This window comes from Ylistrum balloti, unplaced genomic scaffold, assembly GCF_031769215.1.
Source record: "Ylistrum balloti isolate Yb309-2 unplaced genomic scaffold, AGI_CSIRO_Ybal_v1 Utg370190, whole genome shotgun sequence".
Classification (NCBI taxonomy): domain Eukaryota; kingdom Metazoa; phylum Mollusca; class Bivalvia; order Pectinida; family Pectinidae; genus Ylistrum; species Ylistrum balloti.
The window spans coordinates 486,625-504,719 of record NW_026782170.1 but is presented as its reverse complement, the minus strand read 5'-3'; the positions used below and the strand labels follow the sequence as shown (position 1 = coordinate 504,719).

Here is an 18,095-nt window from a genome sequence, read left to right as displayed (position 1 = left end):
CTCTCTGACATCTAACTAGAGATAGTTCTCAATAAAGACATAATCCAATCTCCAGCATAAATAATCGATGGCAGGGAAAACATCTTTTACCATCAGATTTTGGTTTATGACTTAGCACTGTAAACTATATCTATCATCCTCAAAGAAGTGTCATAGAATTACATCAGGGCTTGCATTTCACATAAATTCTGAAATATTTCTATGGCATATTGATTGAAATGCCTCTCCAAGTTATAACCAAATCAATCTTTCACCTAATCTCTATCTATTCAGGCTACAAGAAAGAGCCAGCTACGTGTAATATTCATGTAAAAACAGACAGCTGCTACCTTCTCCAAATGATCTATTGGCTGTATTACCTTCTAATCTCAAACCCTATAATACTTGATAAAATATATTTTTAGGTAGGTTTCAATGAGAAATAGTTCTCAATTATTTCATCTGAACTTATACAACTTTCTCTTCTTTCGATATACCTTCAGTGAATTTTAAAAAATTTATCATTGCGAAAAATGTATTCCCCACAAGAGTCTTATTTTAAGAAAGAATGGTATATTTTTGTAGGAAGTGTCTGGGGAAGAAATGACAAATTGATTCATGTCCTTGAGCCTCCACTAAGCCTTTATTATGTCATTCAGTTCCTGTCCCTCGGGAATCTGCCCTCATTCATTGAAACACATTTCTTGCTGTGGTAAGTTCAGCATTTTTTTTTTCCATTTTGATGTGTTTCTTTATCTAACAAGAAATAAAATATTGCAAGCTCTTCCACCTGTCTTACGTATTCACCCAAGAAAACATCTGAAGATATATGCATACCATCCTTCATTCCAAAATTAATAAATGCATCCAACTTTCCTTCCGACAAACCCCCTACTGTTTATAAGGTTTCCTGTACAAATAAACCTAACCTCCCTCTAGTGTTCTGCTCATCCTACCATGAAATTTACACGTACGTTGTACACATGCCTTCCTACCAAGTGTTGCTGTTTATCTCTCCCCCTGTCATCCCTGTGTATATATCTTTATCTTTCCACCTCCCTATGTTGCCCCTATTTCCTTTCCCCCTCAGACTTGTATTAGTGGAGTACAAGATAAGGAAGCTACAAGATTTGACTCCCTGCCAGCCTCACAACTTAACATCTTGGGATAGAACTCATTTGTAATAATAATGACATGTGAAGAGGAAACACACAGGAAACCTTGGAGATGGCTGGTGTCACAGAGAGCCTTTCAAACTGCTGATATGTTCCAAACTACAGGAAGATATCTCCAGCATCTGACTAAATTCCACCTTTTTTTCAACAATTTTGGAAAGCACTCCTAGTGAAGATCATCTATAGATAATTCTTCAATTTTTAAACAGTTTTACCGTTAATATTTCACAAAAACAGTTTCTGCATCAATAACTGATTTCTGTTGATAATATTTTGAAATTACCCTGTTTGCTTATGGGATAGCTCGCAGAGATAGCTCACATGCTCTTATCTCAACTCTGAAATGTCTTGAACATATGCCAATTTAATGGGAATAAGTTTTTTTTCTAGTCTAGATGGCTGGCTGGGAAATATGAAATTCCAAAGCTATGGTGAATATGGGTTTATAAATCTGCACAGCTGCCCTTTTTAGAATTTTCCCATTAAGATATGAGCAACTGCTCATATCAGTCCATCTTATATCTACCAACTGAAGTTTCATGTGTGTTTCATCTTTCATATAAACTTGGCATGAAAATGGAAAAACTTTCAAATCTTGAGTATAAATCTTAACCAATTTTTAATTCTTGACTTCAAGGAAAACAGAAAAGGTGTTGATTTCAAATTGGAAAAAAAATTAAATCCTGGACAATAAATAATTTTTTAACATAATATGTAATCGATTTAATGCTTAAAATTTGTTCTTAAATGATTTTCACTTTTCAATTTATTTGACACATTCCTTGAAGTCCAAATTAGCTCAACAGCTCAATATGACAATATAATGCAAACAATTTCCATTTCTTTTAAACCTAGATCAAATTTAGTTTCTAATCAATGAGAACTGAAACTGTAATTGAAAAGACATTTTCTTTTAACTTTAATTAAAAAAATTTTTCATTACATTATCAAAATACTCATCTTTCCCTAGCTTAATTGTTATTCATATAATACATATAAGAAATGGAAATTGATAGCAAAAACATTTCAAAATTTAAGAGTTAATGAAATGCATCCTTGGAAACAAATTTGTAAAACAAACTAATCTAATTTTAGTAATTTTCAGTATGATTACTAATGATTGGAAATAATAACAGAAATGTATTCATTCTTTTCTGAGAAAGATTAAACTCTACAGTCAGAAGTGTTTATTACCATGAAGTAATACTTTTCCACAACAACATTTTGCCTATGAAGGATGCATTTCAATTAATCAATAATAAAAATACATCATGTGAATCATCATATGAAGCCTCATTATATCAATTAAAGGAAAACAGTATGATCTTGAAAGATTTATATTTATTTTTTTTTAAATAAAATGAAAAACAATTATCAATCACAAACATTATTCTTTTATCTTTAATTATAATTAATGAAATAATATATAGAAAATAATGATATCGATCTTTGTCAATAATATGATGATTCAGATATTGTATATAAAATTTTACTTACCTTTGATCCCCTTTCGTTGAAGATAATTTCAACATCTATGATTTTACCAAATTGCTGAAAAAGAACAATCAAAATTAGATTTCTGTTCATTTTAATTTGAAATTTTCACAACATTTCTCTTTTCATTATCCTGAATAGAATGCAAGATACATTCAATTGCAAAAAGATTTTAAAAAATTTAAACTCTTAGACACCTGATTTGTCAAAATTTCTTCTAATTTAAAATGTTACAGAACAAAATTGAGATACAGTGTTATTTCTCACACTATCACTAGTCATTCTCATCAATCACTTAGCACTCTTTACAATTCTCAACACCAGATATCCCCCTATGTTCTATTAAGTTTTTTTCCCTTCAAGTTTCAGAGATTGGCAATTCTGCATTAGCAAACTAATGCACAATTGTATTTAAATGTTAGCTGTAAAGATGTGTTAATTTACTGATATCACTGTAATGTGAATAAAGACAGTGCTTTCACATTGTAGGTTTAAAATGTGGAGTTGTAATGCAAAATCAAGCCAAAAAGCCCATTCTCTTTGGAAAGTGCATTCATGGTTGTAACAGCTTAAAACCAAGAAACAAGATCACACTTTCAAATACACAGCATTCTTAATCCTTTCAAAGCTTCCATACCATATGATCTGAAGAAGTTCTTCAAACAAGAAACAAAAGATCACACACTCACTTATAAACATATACACACATGTACGTTTCATTAATATTCATCATAATCTCAAATCTAAGCATGGTATTACCACTGAATGAAATTGATATGTTTTGCACCCTGACCGGCTTGGGATAGATAAGTCAGTTTTGTTGGTAGCATTTTATCTCATTGTCACTGAAGCTTGAATCCTAAATGAGAAAGGTCAGGTTGAGTTTATCTCAAGAAAAATTTGTTTTCATCAGAAAAGAGACAGAGCTATGTTGGTGGTTTACTCTCAGCAACTAACCCTTATTTGACCAAGACTTCACAGGTTGCAATATCTTTACTGATATGTAGATACATTATGACAGTTTTAAATTAGTATCTGTTTTGTTCAATACATTTTCATGGTACTAAGTAAGACTTAAGGTATTTATCTTGTGAAAATCAGAATTTACCCACATGCTTTAACATTCTATACGCAGAAGACATTAGCACTGTGAAAAAATTTTATTTCCAGGCACAATACATTTGCAGTCCAAATTTGTATCTGCTGTGGCCAGGAATTAAGTTTTACACTGAACAGGGCACTGCTTATACATGGACTGGAAAACCACGACCATGAAATTAGCCTTAATGCACTGGTATCTTGGGTTGATAAAGAATAGAAAAGTAAACTAACATCTTCATTTGGGTATGGCTCAATAGCAACATTGATCTGTGTAGGTGTTTCTCAGCAAATCAAATATTCGTGCCCAAAAAGCCCACTGAACTCCCATAATCATCCACTTTTTTTTAGCCAATAGCAATGATCAAGAAGAAGAACTTCAGGAGGTAATAAACAGGCTCAGACTAGCAGTACATGTGTCTATCTCGGTACAAATACATTACATCTAACTAAAAAATTGAATTTATCCACACACTGCTTCTTCACACATCTCCAATATTGTGCTCCTTAATAAAACATCTGTTAACAGCTCTCAGATCATTTCTCAGTTAGATCCCCTAGTGTTAACTTGGGTCTATTCCATCACAAAAAAACAACATAAGGATTATTTTCAATATTGAAACTTATCCATCATAGATTACATATGATAGCTTCAAAACTCCCCATCAAGACAACAATTTCATCGTAGCCATAAAAAAAATGTTGAATTTTTAACGGTTGGTAAAACCAAAAATAAAATTGCAAAAAGAGAATGGAATTATGTAACCAGAAATATTACCGAAATACCCAGCATGATAACATATCTGCAAAATGCCTTCATAGAATACATGGCTATCAACTTAATTTTGAAAACATGAAAGGCTTTGGCAAACATGCTTGCCAAATTATCTGACAAAATTCAGGACCGGGAGACACCATGATGGTCATAAAGAACCTCCAGCCAAGACTGCGTCACAATTTGTAGCTGTTTTGTATCATCACCAAAGCACTGACTAGAATAGGCAGCCGAGTTTCCCCCAGAGTCACATCCCGAAACCAATAACAAAGCAGCCTCCAACACAATAAAAACATTAGTGTTGTTTCCTTCCTCATCCTCTTGTCAAATATTGGGCATGTTTGAAGCAGATCTCAGAAGGAACATTCTTGCTGGAATTCCAGTTTTGAGATGAGAATCTATTCACTGGAGTGCCATATAATAGCATCAAGTTAATTTCACCCAATGGTTTTCATCTAAAATAGATTATTGAAAATTCTGTCACCTTACACCTATTTCATGCAACAATTTCTCAGTGATAAAATAACTGTTGATTTGTTATTTTGAATACAGTACTTCTTTATTCTTTCCTAATAAGTTAAAAGTGTAAACTGAACCAATAAATGACAATATTGTGTTTTTGGCTACAGAGGGAGTATTCTGATTCCAACCAGTACTAAACAATCTTTTTTTCACAATGCCATCCTAATCAAAGTTTCACAAATCAGAAAACAATTGAAACACTTTTTTCTTCTGACAACTGAAACTTTTAATCAATTCCTTGTCCTAAATTAGAAAGTAATTTGTTTGCAAGGAATGCAACAAGAGCTGACATCACTTAATGATACTGCAAATAATCTTTTGTTCGCAGTGAAGAGAAAGCCACCAATCAGGTCATAGTGAGCTTCAATCAATTGTCTTCTTTATTTTTAAACACTGTCATCAACGCTCAATCAAACATCACATTACACAACAAGGTATCCTACTCTTGTTACTAACATGTACCTTCTATTCACTCAGTTGAAATTCACTTGCACACACATCCTGCTTACTTCATCATACATAATTGATCCTTTCCAGAGTCACACTATCCCCTAAGACAACAAATTACCACATTGTTCTACCTTTTCACCTACAAGTAACTACATAATGAATGACCTGCTGCTCTTCTCTTGGTATGTTCTTTTGCCACAAACACCATGTCTGACTTGGCCGACTTTTGAATTTTAGTTGCAAGTGCATGATCAAGATTACCTCTGCCTTCTTAAGGTAGGAAAATAAAACTTGACTGAAATTTTTAAAGTGTTTTTGAAATATTTACTTTTCAACAATTTGTTCTGGCAATAACAACACTTTCCCCTGAAAGTGTTTCGTGGTAAAGACACTTACCCCTAGTAAGTTTTTTAAGTCTGCTTCTCTGAATCTAAATGGAATATTTGACACATGAAGACGTTTTGGCCCAATTGCAAGGTTCTGTGCTGCAGCTGCTGCCACAGATGGCGACACCTGTACTTGTGATCCCTCCTCTAGGTCTGTTTGCTGTAAAATCAAAGAGAAACCTGCAATACGGTATTCTAGGTGCATGTTATTACTGTAATTCAATAAAACAAAACATAGCTTTTTTTTCAATCTGAAAACTATATGAGATGGTTGGATGTGCTTTCAACTCAAGAATACAAGTGGCAGTTTCCGTTTTTACCCATTTTTGATTCATTCGTAATATTTATATTTTGGGAGTTTTTAAGGACCATGTTAAAACTCTGCAATACTGAGAAAACAGCATTCATCACCATTTTGATTATAATGTTTGATTTGAGGTTAAGCTATTGTAGATGTCTATACCATCAAGCATCTGCTCCAATTAACAACAAGTTTGTTTAATTTAACTTGAAGTCTTTTTATCTATGTACCATAAGACAACAAGCTGAAGAACAGGTGTCTGTAGATCTTTATAACATGCTAGATATCTCAAGAGTTTACCCAAATGTATTTTTCTCCTTTTTTTCTATATTTTTTGGGTACAATTAAGAAGTTGGCCAAGAAACTGCTTTACAGAGGTCCATTCACAGGTGATATTGTTTACTGGTACATTAACAGACTAGCCACCCTCTTCCACTGAATTTACTTTTCGATATATTTCAACATTCTAGATGTCATCCCACTATTTCAGTCACTGTGGAAAACCTTGTTGGTAATACTGTGTGGTCACTGTGTACAACCCTGTCTATAATGCTGTATGATCTCTGTGTACAACTGTTTGTAATACTGTGTGGTCTCTGTGTAAAACCCTGTTTGTAATACTGTGGTTTCTGTACACAACCCTGTTTGTAATACTGTGTGATCTCTGTGTACAACCCTAGATGTAATACTGCAGTCTCTGTGCACATGCCTGTTTAAATGTGGTCTCTGTGCACATGCCTGTTTAAATGTGGTCTCTGTGCACATCCCTGTTTAAATGTGGTCTCCATTAAATGTGGTCTCTATGTACAAACTTTACCATGTTTTTTTCTTGAGATACATTATACTTATGAACCAGTTTAATTCTAGTATGAAGAACTTTTGATTATATGAAATGCTTTTCTATGAATTCAGGATTATCTGACCATATGAAATATTAACTGGTTTGTTTCTGATAAAATTATCTATTTTCAGATAAAATGATTTTAATCAATCTGATTCTTTTTGGAATAATATAATGATACAATTCTGATAATATCAACTGTCCCTCTTTTGATTATGATAAGTTTAACTTCAGATGAGGACTGACTTATTATCAGAAATAAGAGAGTCGTCGTATTTCTGGTAATATCAATTCTCTAAACTCTGATATTATAAATTATCGTATTTCTGGTAATATCAATTCTCTAATCTCTGATATTATAAATTATCGTATTTCTGGTAATATCAATTCTCTAATCTCTGATATTATAAATTATCGTATTTCTGGTAATATCAATTCTCTAAACTGATATTATAAATTATCGTATTTCTGGTAATATCAATTCTCTAAACTCTGATATTATAAATTATCGTATTTCTGGTAATATCAATTCTTTAATCTCTGATATTATAAATTGTCGTATTTCTGGTAATATCAACTGTCTTATGTCTGATAATATGAATTGATCTACTTCTGCTAAGAACTGATTTGTCCTAGTTTACATTTATCCACCCTCATCTGACATGTCATTTACAGGTCATTAGTTACATCCATCCTCCCCTTTCTCTTCATCCCCTGACTAAGGACCATTGTCTAAAACATGAGCTGTTGGATTACCCCAGCGGTTGGCTAAATCCAGAAGATAGGGCTGCACACTGAGACAAAGAGGGCCACAATTACGGAGATCAATAATGCCTACTGTCATTATGGACTTGATTTAATGGTAAATGAGATTGCAAATGTGTCTAAGGAAGGCCACTGCTATTCAAAAATCAATACTTTCTTTCAGACAAATAGCTGTTCAGTTGCTCAACTAAAAACAAACTCTGGCCTCTTAACACAGTAAAACAAATGATTACATCTGTTCTGATTCCAATCTAAGCGGAAATAAGACATGGCTTTTTAATGATTGGATCACAAACATATAATCGTTACATGCATAGAAATCACAAAATAATCAGTTGGTATTGTTGTCGGAAAACAGCCAATTGTCTTTTTAATGCACATCAATGAATATATTTACGTAGGTAGTAATCTAAATTTGTCAACAGTAAAATCTCAAAGTAGTTGGTCTACCTTCAAGTTAATAATACACCAGAAGGCAACTTAAATACCAAAAGGAAAACTGTTCATCAATATCTTCAATATTTTATAAAATGATAATTTATATACAGTGAAGTTATGTTTAATGCTAACAAAATGCACAAAACAATATGTTGCTTTTAACAAATATTAGTCCTCTTTTTTTTCCAACAATCATAAAAGAAATTTGAATTCATTTAAACTTATGTTTGGAATATTCAAATAAATAAATTACAGGAGTCTTAACTTTTTATACAGATTGACTCCTTCTACATTATCCCAATCAAAGAATTTCAAAAAAAAAAGATAATTGCAAAAGAATTGCAAATAAACAGAGTATCTTTGAAATTCTGAGATGTTTACATCCTCTCTTTTATGTAACTAAAAGGAAGACATTTTATTTGTTTGGGAAAGGCAGACACAACTACTATAGGTGTATAATAATGGTGTGAAAGGTCTGTACAACAAAGTTCTGATTAGTATATAGAGCTATATTGATACCCAGACCAGGTTATATACAGAAAATATAATTATTATAAATATGCAATTACCTAACAGAAATGACATGTGAACAATATAGCAACAGTGCCAACACCACAAAGATCCCAACACAAAAGACCCTTATTAGCAGATCTGGTTAGAGTATGATCAACACCCTCACAGTTCTCCATAATTACATTGTGACTAGCACCCAAATGGTGTACTCTGATCAGTAGGCCAGACTCATCGACATATCTAACCACCTTTTCAGGTTCAAAGTAAATCAGATGATTTTTTATAAACATATGGACGTGAATTAACACAAATAACTAAAAAATCTTCTGTTTCTTTTGAGGAATGACTTCATAAGATGTCCTCCCAAAATTAGGTTAAGAGAAGTGAACAGTCAGACAGACTGATGAATATCTCCTGAGGAGTGGAGACTTTTTTATGTATATTTCTGATTCAGAGTGGGTATCACAATGTAATTACTCAGGCATCTACCAGAGTACTGAGAAATGTTCCAACAAAAATTAATACAACAACTGGAATATTACACTTTTTGCTGAGTAGTGTCTGATGTCAGGTAGGATCATTTCAACCAAAACAATGTATTATCAAAATATTTAATCTTCTTTCTTTGTGAAAAAATAATGATAAAAAAAACATTTGATTAAATAAAACTTGATTGATTTGTTGGTTGAACTAAAACCTGAAACAGACAATAGCCCAGGAAAAAAATTATGCAAGTAGGATGGTCAATTAGCAAAAAAAATGCATGCAAAATAGTGTTTGAAACCTCATCGATCTTTAATACCATTTGCTCATAAGCTATAGGCCTGGAGAGATATGTTTGTCCCTACAACATAAAAGAGGATCAGATCCTTTGTTAGAAGTCGTGATGCACAGTCAAGCATGCGTTTGATTTAATTCACATTTTCCAGACTTTCTCTGCCTGTTTGCAGACCACAATGGAGTGTAAGTCCATTGGGCACATGTTTTGACTGTAAAAGATTGAATCAGCTTGGTATAGTGATTAAAAGCACATCTTAGTAGGCTGCCAAATTGCATTTATCATTGTAAAATACAGACCATATTATAACACAGGTTTTGCATAAAAAAGTGCTTTAATATGGTCGAAATAAGTTTACACAAGGAAAAAACATTTTCTTAGAACTTGGTTGAGGCATTACCAAAAAGATAAATTTGAATTGAAATACTCATTGCAAATGATCATATAGGATATACCTTATTATCTCTGGTCATACTATATTTCAGACAGTTAGGAAAAATCAAGTCAGTTTCAGACGTTAAACCTTGACTGATAAGTAGTGCATTGACCCTTCAAGACACTGTCAGACAAAAACATCACTCATATTGTAATCAAATACATTTACAAAAACAATAGAACATATATACATATCAAAGGAGATGAAAAAGTACAATTAAATGCCCTCTTTGGTACTTCTTGTTTTTATCCAGAACAATTAGATCATAAAATAAAATCTTACAAAAATGTTTATACTGAACAAAGAACAGTATGACGAATGCATCTCCATTTTTTAACAATGTGACATATCACGTGTGAAAAATCTCTCATACAACAGCACCAATTTCCTGATAATGTACACGAGAATGTGCTAGGAGAATTCCTATCAATGTCAATTTTTATCTAATTTACAATTTTATCATATTATCAAATCCAAGTTAAGAGGCAAACTCTAAACATGACAGACATTGGATTTTTTGCAGAGTAATATAAGATCGAGGATAAAATGAAAAGCTATCGATTGTATAACTGTTACAAGACTGTAAAGGTGGATTACAACAATCAGCAGAACATCTCAACGGGCTACATCACATGAAACTTTGTCACTTAAGAAAATATTCATCCAGTTTGCATTCCAATAAAACAGTGCCAACCTGCCAACATGCATCATCTGTATTGTAGACATCACTGTTATTCAACATGTATGTGTTTTTATCCAAGATAAAGGTATATAATAAATTGGCAACAACTTCAGAATTTTTTACAATGAGATACTAAAATCTTTACAGTGATGTAATGATTTATCTCTTCACTATATCTAAAAAAACATGCCATTTGTTACGTATATTTTCCAGATAAACAAGCAATCCACCTTCAACCATGCAATTAACTGACTCTGTATAAGATCATCCACAAAACAAAGCATGATCAAATATATATCATTGTACTTATTGATGTTAAACATACTTCATCATGCTTTCCTAAGGGAAAATTAGTATTATATAATTATATGTTAACATGTGGGATTGCCATATTCACACCATGGTCCAAATATTAAGAAAATTACAAAATTTGACTATAAATTTAGCTATGATAAATTTAAATCGGGGGAAAAAAAAAGAGAATAGAATTTTTTTTTAAATGTATTAACTCGACAAACCAATGATGTAAATGTTTGAAATTTCTAAAATTATCTTTCAAATCTGTTAGATAGGTTGAATATGGCATTTTCTATATTGCAAAAAACTCATTGACAACTTCCGAAAGTCCTTCAGCACACAACATTGCTCCATCACCATGAAACCATGGACGTCATGCGCCAATCTCCAGTCCATCCTGTTGTGAGTATGTGAACCACAGAGTTGTCCAATCAAAATACAAACTTTGTCATTTCATATATCAAAAATGGGTAGAGGATGTGAGACAAGTTTTTATTGATCATTTCTATCACATTTAAGTAAAACACCCCAAGTTTCATCCTTTAGTCTTAAGATCTATCTGAGTTACAGAAGCATACACAGGACTTCAGCAATTCAACAATTCAGAGCCATTTGTATTTTCATACACCAAACAAATAAAAAAAAAAAAACTTTTGGAAACGCTTCTACTTGGAATCTGTATCACCACTAAGTGATATTTCATGTTTGTTTGTCATGTTCTTTTGAAAACTACAGATTACAGAAATGATCCAAAACAATTTTTTTCCCACAAAAATTTTTGTGTATCGTCAGCTTAAGGTTAAGAGACAAATGACAGCAGCAAGACTAAAAAATGATTTTTTTTCCCCAAAATGACCAAATGAGATCAAAAAATAAATTCACTATCAAATTAATATGAAATGACATGAGTGTATTTTCACTAGATTGTAGAATTACCGGGGATTAAAAACTCTGCTTCTACAATGCTAAAATAAAACCCAAACCAGGCACTGACAAATGTGCCATGCTTAGAGAGAGAAGTTAACGTACATTGATCTGTCTTGGCGGCCTTACCGTCTGCTGCTCCACGCCCCCGTTGGGAGTTACCGTGGTGACAGGGTAGGGCGTGTCCTGGGGTTTGAACTGTAGGGGTGGGGCTGCTTCAGCGGACACTACTGTGGTGGGTTGACTAACTACGACCTGGGGATGACCAGTGTATTCCTCCAGGGCTGTAGGCGTTGGCGCCGCATACTGGTACGTCGGCGTCATCTGATTCTGCACCATGTGCTGTAAAATATAAATCAATGAAAAACATAGAGTCTTCAATCTACTAAATTTGATTTGCAGTATCTCTTCAACAGGAAAATTGAAACTCTTTGATATTTGTTTGTTTTTAGACACAGCACAGATACACAAGTGGTTGTGGAAAATGGAAACCATCAAAAACAGATATGTACAAAAGTCTCAAATATAATTTCCAGTCTTGAAATCGGAACAACAGTAGTCCATCAATCAGGAAACCATTATTGTTTCATACAGCAGAACTTTTTGAGGAAATATCCCAACACTGCTCCTGTGCATTATACATGCATTACATCCATGAAAAAAGTATGAATATTTACACAAAACGCACTATACATGCAGACCACTGTTGTTACAATGATAGGCAATCTGTAGTTGTCAACAACAGAAAATAAGGAAACTTCGAGTGAATTCCAACCATACAGCAGACAGTATAAAACAGACTGTGCATGTACATACCCACATCAGGAGGCGTAGAAAATGTTATTATTAAGTAAAACAAGAGAAGATCATGCCAAGTTTTCAAATACTCTTCAGCCCCAAAACAACTGTCAACACAATTAGGATGTGGGCAGGCAGAGGTATATACTGATGAAAGTTATTGGGCAACATAGAACACAGAAGCCTTTGTTAGGTGCTGGTGAATGTTATAACCAGCTTTCTAGGCTAATCTGGTCCCCATCACATCCCAAAGTGGGATCATTACACAGATGGTACTGAGGCTGGCCTCACTGCCTGGCTAGCTGCATCATCATCAGCGACCCATACTTGATAGCACTGACATATCATTGCCAGCAACAAAAATACCAATTTGAATATCAAAGATAATTGCAGCATACCCCCTGATCATTATCTCTCCCCATTCCCAAAGGATTACTCACCAACCCAAAATGTTCTCCATTACATATGAGAATTTTACATAAAAGACTGGTAGAAAAAGTTTTAATGCTAAAACAGTGCAAGATTTTCTGCAAACTTTCCCATATAGGTAATGTGATAACTCATGTGGAAGGAAAGCTTAATCACATTCCTGAGAGAGGACAATTTGTGGTAATTGCTTGATGTAAGTAGAAAATTGGATTTGGTAATGACTATATATTTAAGGTCACAAAGGGAATTTATACTCCCTTTCACGTAGACAATTGCTAATATCATATGAATATCTCCAATATCGTATGAATATCTCCACTTCCCTTCATTCAGGGATAACTAGAGTTATCAAACATCACATATGGGAGACAGACAGACTGCAGAGACATGAAATGAAACCTGACTGTAAATGTCAACATGCGAGACTAAATGTTTCCATGGCAACATGATAATGCCACAAACTATAGGTCAAATGGTCCTAATTTTCGCTACCACATAGCATAATTGCAGAGAATTATAAGCAGAAGGTTCATGCATTCAGTTATGTTTGACAATTTAGCTGTCAATGAAACAATAACAGGATAAATAGGCAACAATCTCCATATTATACATGGTCCAATGAAAAATCATTCTATTACTAACATTCCATAAGATTTTGAAGGATGTTTTGACTAATTCATACACCAATGATGGAAAATGGACTGTAAGTCAAGTCTAAAAGGTTGAAATCTATTTAGGCTAATGTTCATTTTAATATTATCAAGTCATCGCTGTCTAGTCAAGCTGCTTTTAATCCTTCACTTTTTTAATAAAATATACTAGCACAGTTTATCTTGAACCCTGTACTATCAACTTACAGAATGCCAAGTGTACCTTTGGGCTTCCATTAATTGATTTTACAATGTGAAACTAGAGACTGAAGTGTGAATATTACATCTAGTAAGAGTTTTACAGGTGTTCAATGGGCCCTGCTCTTGAAACCTGGACACTTTTATGTACTAGTCTCATATGAGCCTGACATTCTAGGAGGCACCTGAACATTAACCTACCCCTTAGATACCTCAAGACTACATAGGCAATTTCATTGTCAAAAATCAAACATAACAACAAAATACTGTTAAGATCACATATGTATGCCCTTTTCCAAGAAAATTCTGAGACTTCCAAGACTTGTCAATAAAGTCTGCAAGCATAGATGAATTTCTTTGAGCACCAGTGTCTTCAGCAGGAACCCATCTGCCTCACAAATGTATCTCCAAGGGGTTTGTGTATGCATAATTCATTACCAGTTTGGAACTTATTGATCTCTTATTATCAAACCTGCAGTAGTCAATCATCCTAACATGGTCTGGCTATAGCCCTATAAACAACCTCTCTTGGTTTAGATATATATCCATTTGTAAGTCTAGGGAAAGGGTGTAAATATAGCATGTTAAGTTATTCCACAAAGAAAATGCACTTATTTCAAGTATATGACTATCCTGATGATTAATTACATGAAGTAGCAGTGATTTTCAGGACTTCTATATCTGAATCCTTGACTACCGATTTTCCTGTGGTACTAGCTCAAAAATGTGAGGACCCACTATATCTCAAAGTAATGGCACTCAACAAAATTTTGTAAATTATGTTCTCATCAGAAAAAATCCTACAAAAAATTCTGGAGTAGTCTGGGATTTGATAGTACTATAGAATGATCCTGCTATTTTAATGTCCTCAATAACCCCTTATAATATATAAATATCAGATTGTGTACAACCACTTTTATAGATTAGTATCATGGATTTTTGTCTCATATGAGACATGTCTAAGAGTAAGGCTTACCAAAATGAAAAATTTGTTTTCAGTTTCATAAAACACAAATGAAATGAAAACAAAACTAATCATGTGATGAACTATTTTGGCAAAAACTACAGACAATGTGTTGCTATGCCAACTTGAAGTCATCTTGGCTCTATATATATTGTCTCATATGTGACATCACAATGAAACCTATGAGTAAGTACAAAATCATTTTAAATGCATCTTTCAAATTAGATCATTTTTCAATTACTAGTAGGCAATATCACACAAAATGTACAAATATGATGAATTCAATCCAGAAATACTATCTTTCTATAAATCACAAAATCTGAGATGACACGATGCAGGCATGTGCTGATGCTGGTAGGAATGTTCCTAAACCCAACACAATTAAATAGGATACAATCTGATTTCATATGCAGGCATGAGACATATATTAAAATATATCACCAAAATCAAAACATTGATTACCACCATTGTCGAGCCTTAACTGAATTAATACACTCTATTCATGAACAAAATTCAAGAACTTCCTCAAATAAAAATCTCGAATCCCAGGCTTTGTAATTCAATGACTTTAGAAGTGACAGTTTAAATTCCTTGAATCAGCAGGATGTTCAAACATCATTTAACCCTTCCTTCAAAAAAATAAAAGAAAAAAATTGAAAATGATGTAATATATTTCTTTCTGTAGTACACTGGATCATTATTTATCATATGGGAATTCATTTGGTTATTTCTTTTATCACAAATCTTGCTTTAACTCTGACAGAATCCACAAGTACAAAGGGGTTACAAAGTTTTACAAACTGTGATGATCTACAATAAATTTCAGGTTTTCTGTTTGTTATAATGTCTCCCTTCAAACAACAGACAGACTGAAGGAACACCCTAGCAATCACTGACTGCAGTTAATTATCAAATTATCTACAATTTTATGTAGTCAATAAAACTAATGGAATCTGTCTGTTGTGTGGTAAAGTACAGTCAGTAACCAGCATTTCAAACATTTCAAAGAACATATTTTGACAGTATCTCATAAGCCCTTGTATTTGGCAGCAGACAAAAACATCCAATGAGGCGCTGTTCAAATTCACACAAAATCAATACACAGATAGGAATGGAGATCTCCATCACTGAAGTCAAATACTGATCAAACAGACATTGTTTTTATCCTGTTTCAAGTTACAAACCTGTTTCAAAGCTAAAGGACTCCTCAACACAGCTGTTCCAAGCACCATTTCAGAATAGTTTCACTGTTCAGAGGAGAAGCTGTTCTTCATCAACAATGGTTACATGAATATTTCCCGATGTTACAAATGGGTCGCCATTACAGAAACAATCCTAAACATTCGAAGGTTAAATTCCTGTTCAAATTCCTTTCAGTGAGTGTTTTTTCCTTACAACTTCAATCACAAGTACTACAATGCGTTTCTTCTTCTGCTTGAAAAACACAATATCCCAGTGATACAAAAGGACCTATTACATATGGTGGTCTGTGGTCATTTCTATAACGGCCCCTGGTCACTTCTAACGCCCTGTCACTACCACTGGCCTAAGACAGAACAATGGATCAATGACAATAGTCATTTAGCAGTGAATGGTTGGGCAGGTCTATATCCTCCTACCAAATTTACACACATTTCTAGCTACACAAAACATACAGGAATTGATTCCACAACCAATACACACACACACATGGGAGATAGATGGAGACTCCAATTCTCTACACCATGGATGACCTCACTGGCAAATCTTCTTTCCTACTCCAATATTTGGAAATTACAGCTCGCTCAGCTGGGAACAATGGAGCTTGTATCCAATTGGTTTCCTGGCTATAGCTACGGTAATACCATTAGTAGCAGATGACCAACAAAGACTGCCAGCTACCCCATTCATTACCATATGACCAAGAATTTCTCTGTCCTATAAAAACTGTCTGCACTTCCACAAAAGACCTGACACATGAGGTTGCATCTATTTATCAAAATTAGGCATATGGAAACTAATGGCACAATTAAATATGAAGATATCTTGAAGAGATATACTGATTATATGGTACAACAGGTAGTAGGTATTTTTAAGAATGTTATTTTTTTAAAGTCTTTTTTATATCATTATTTTGGCTGTCTCCTTTCATTTTTTTGTGATTGTCAATCACTTAAAATCTCACCACAGAAATTCCAACATCATAGAAAGTAATTTTGTTTTAATTATTGTACATAAATATTACATTCATTTAGAGATGTCAATTTCATCAATGTGTATTCTTTAGTTAAAACTAAAACTTCTACTTATTTTTTCTCCTTATCCTACCATTATCAAAAGAAAGGATAAAGATGAGCATATGAAGATTTATGGACATACTGAAAACTATATCATAAATACCTAATTTCTTTAAACATATTGTTGTCCAACAACTTCATCCAAAATCACCATTCATCAATTATTGTTTAATAAAAGAAAGTAAAATTAATTGACTGTAATGCATATCTATATGATGTCAATAATAATTTACTAAAATGACAGGACAATGCTCTATGAGGGATCCATATCTGTAAAATTTCCTTTGTCACTCTGTCCCCTTTAGCCAGATTTCTATGACACCTCAACAGCCTAACACTTGGCCTGAAATGACCATTTGGAGTTGTAAATCAAAAAATCTAAAAAGGTGTCATTTTTCTAAAAAAAAAAAAAAAAATAGATACATCATATTACCATCTACATTACTTTTCTTTTTTTTTCAGTCAGTCATACATTGAGTATGTTCAATAAAGTATCCTAAGTTTTAGAATATTATCTTGCATATGAGTGGTATACTCGTGTTGAATATATGCATACATATTCAACAACAGTCAATCAACTCCACTTTCTTGGCTTAAATGCATAAGTTATTAACTTAGACCTCAAGTGGTTGAATCTATTCCAACATTTTTTAATAACCTTTACTGTGTGTGTATAAAATATTCCAGAACAAAAATTGTATAAAGTTGGTATAGCATTTCATCCTTGTTAGAATCATATAAAGATGGACTACAGCATCTAGCTGCTGGGAGCTTGAGAGTTTAGAGCTGACTAAGCCACAGGATTTTACACAAAGAAGTACCCTGCTGGGTTAGGTTGGGACCAGACTGTGGGGCCCTAGAGGGGGTCTCCAGCTTGGTTGGGGTCAAATAGTGTCACTCCCCAGTGTCAACAACCCTGATTAACA

General features: G+C 33.4%; 1 protein-coding gene across 10 annotated transcripts in view; it reads right to left on the bottom strand.

Annotated features, from left to right (window-relative positions):
* Positions 1–18,095, bottom strand: part of LOC132551260 (RNA binding protein fox-1 homolog 2-like) — a 90,816-nt gene that overhangs the window by 15,171 nt on the left and 57,550 nt on the right. For 8 of the 10 annotated variants that reach the window (XM_060215376.1, XM_060215375.1, XM_060215379.1 and 5 more), the window contains exons 2-4: positions 11,960–12,196; positions 5,890–6,039; positions 2,652–2,705 (exon numbers count right to left, since the gene is read on the bottom strand). In XM_060215376.1, the coding sequence (XP_060071359.1) occupies positions 2,652–2,705; positions 5,890–6,039; positions 11,960–12,196 (441 nt within the window). Of the gene's footprint in view, positions 1–2,651; positions 2,706–5,889; positions 6,040–11,959; positions 12,197–12,531; positions 12,565–18,095 lie in introns of those variants that run through there. The other 2 variants (XM_060215382.1, XM_060215377.1) reach the window with 2 other exon arrangements.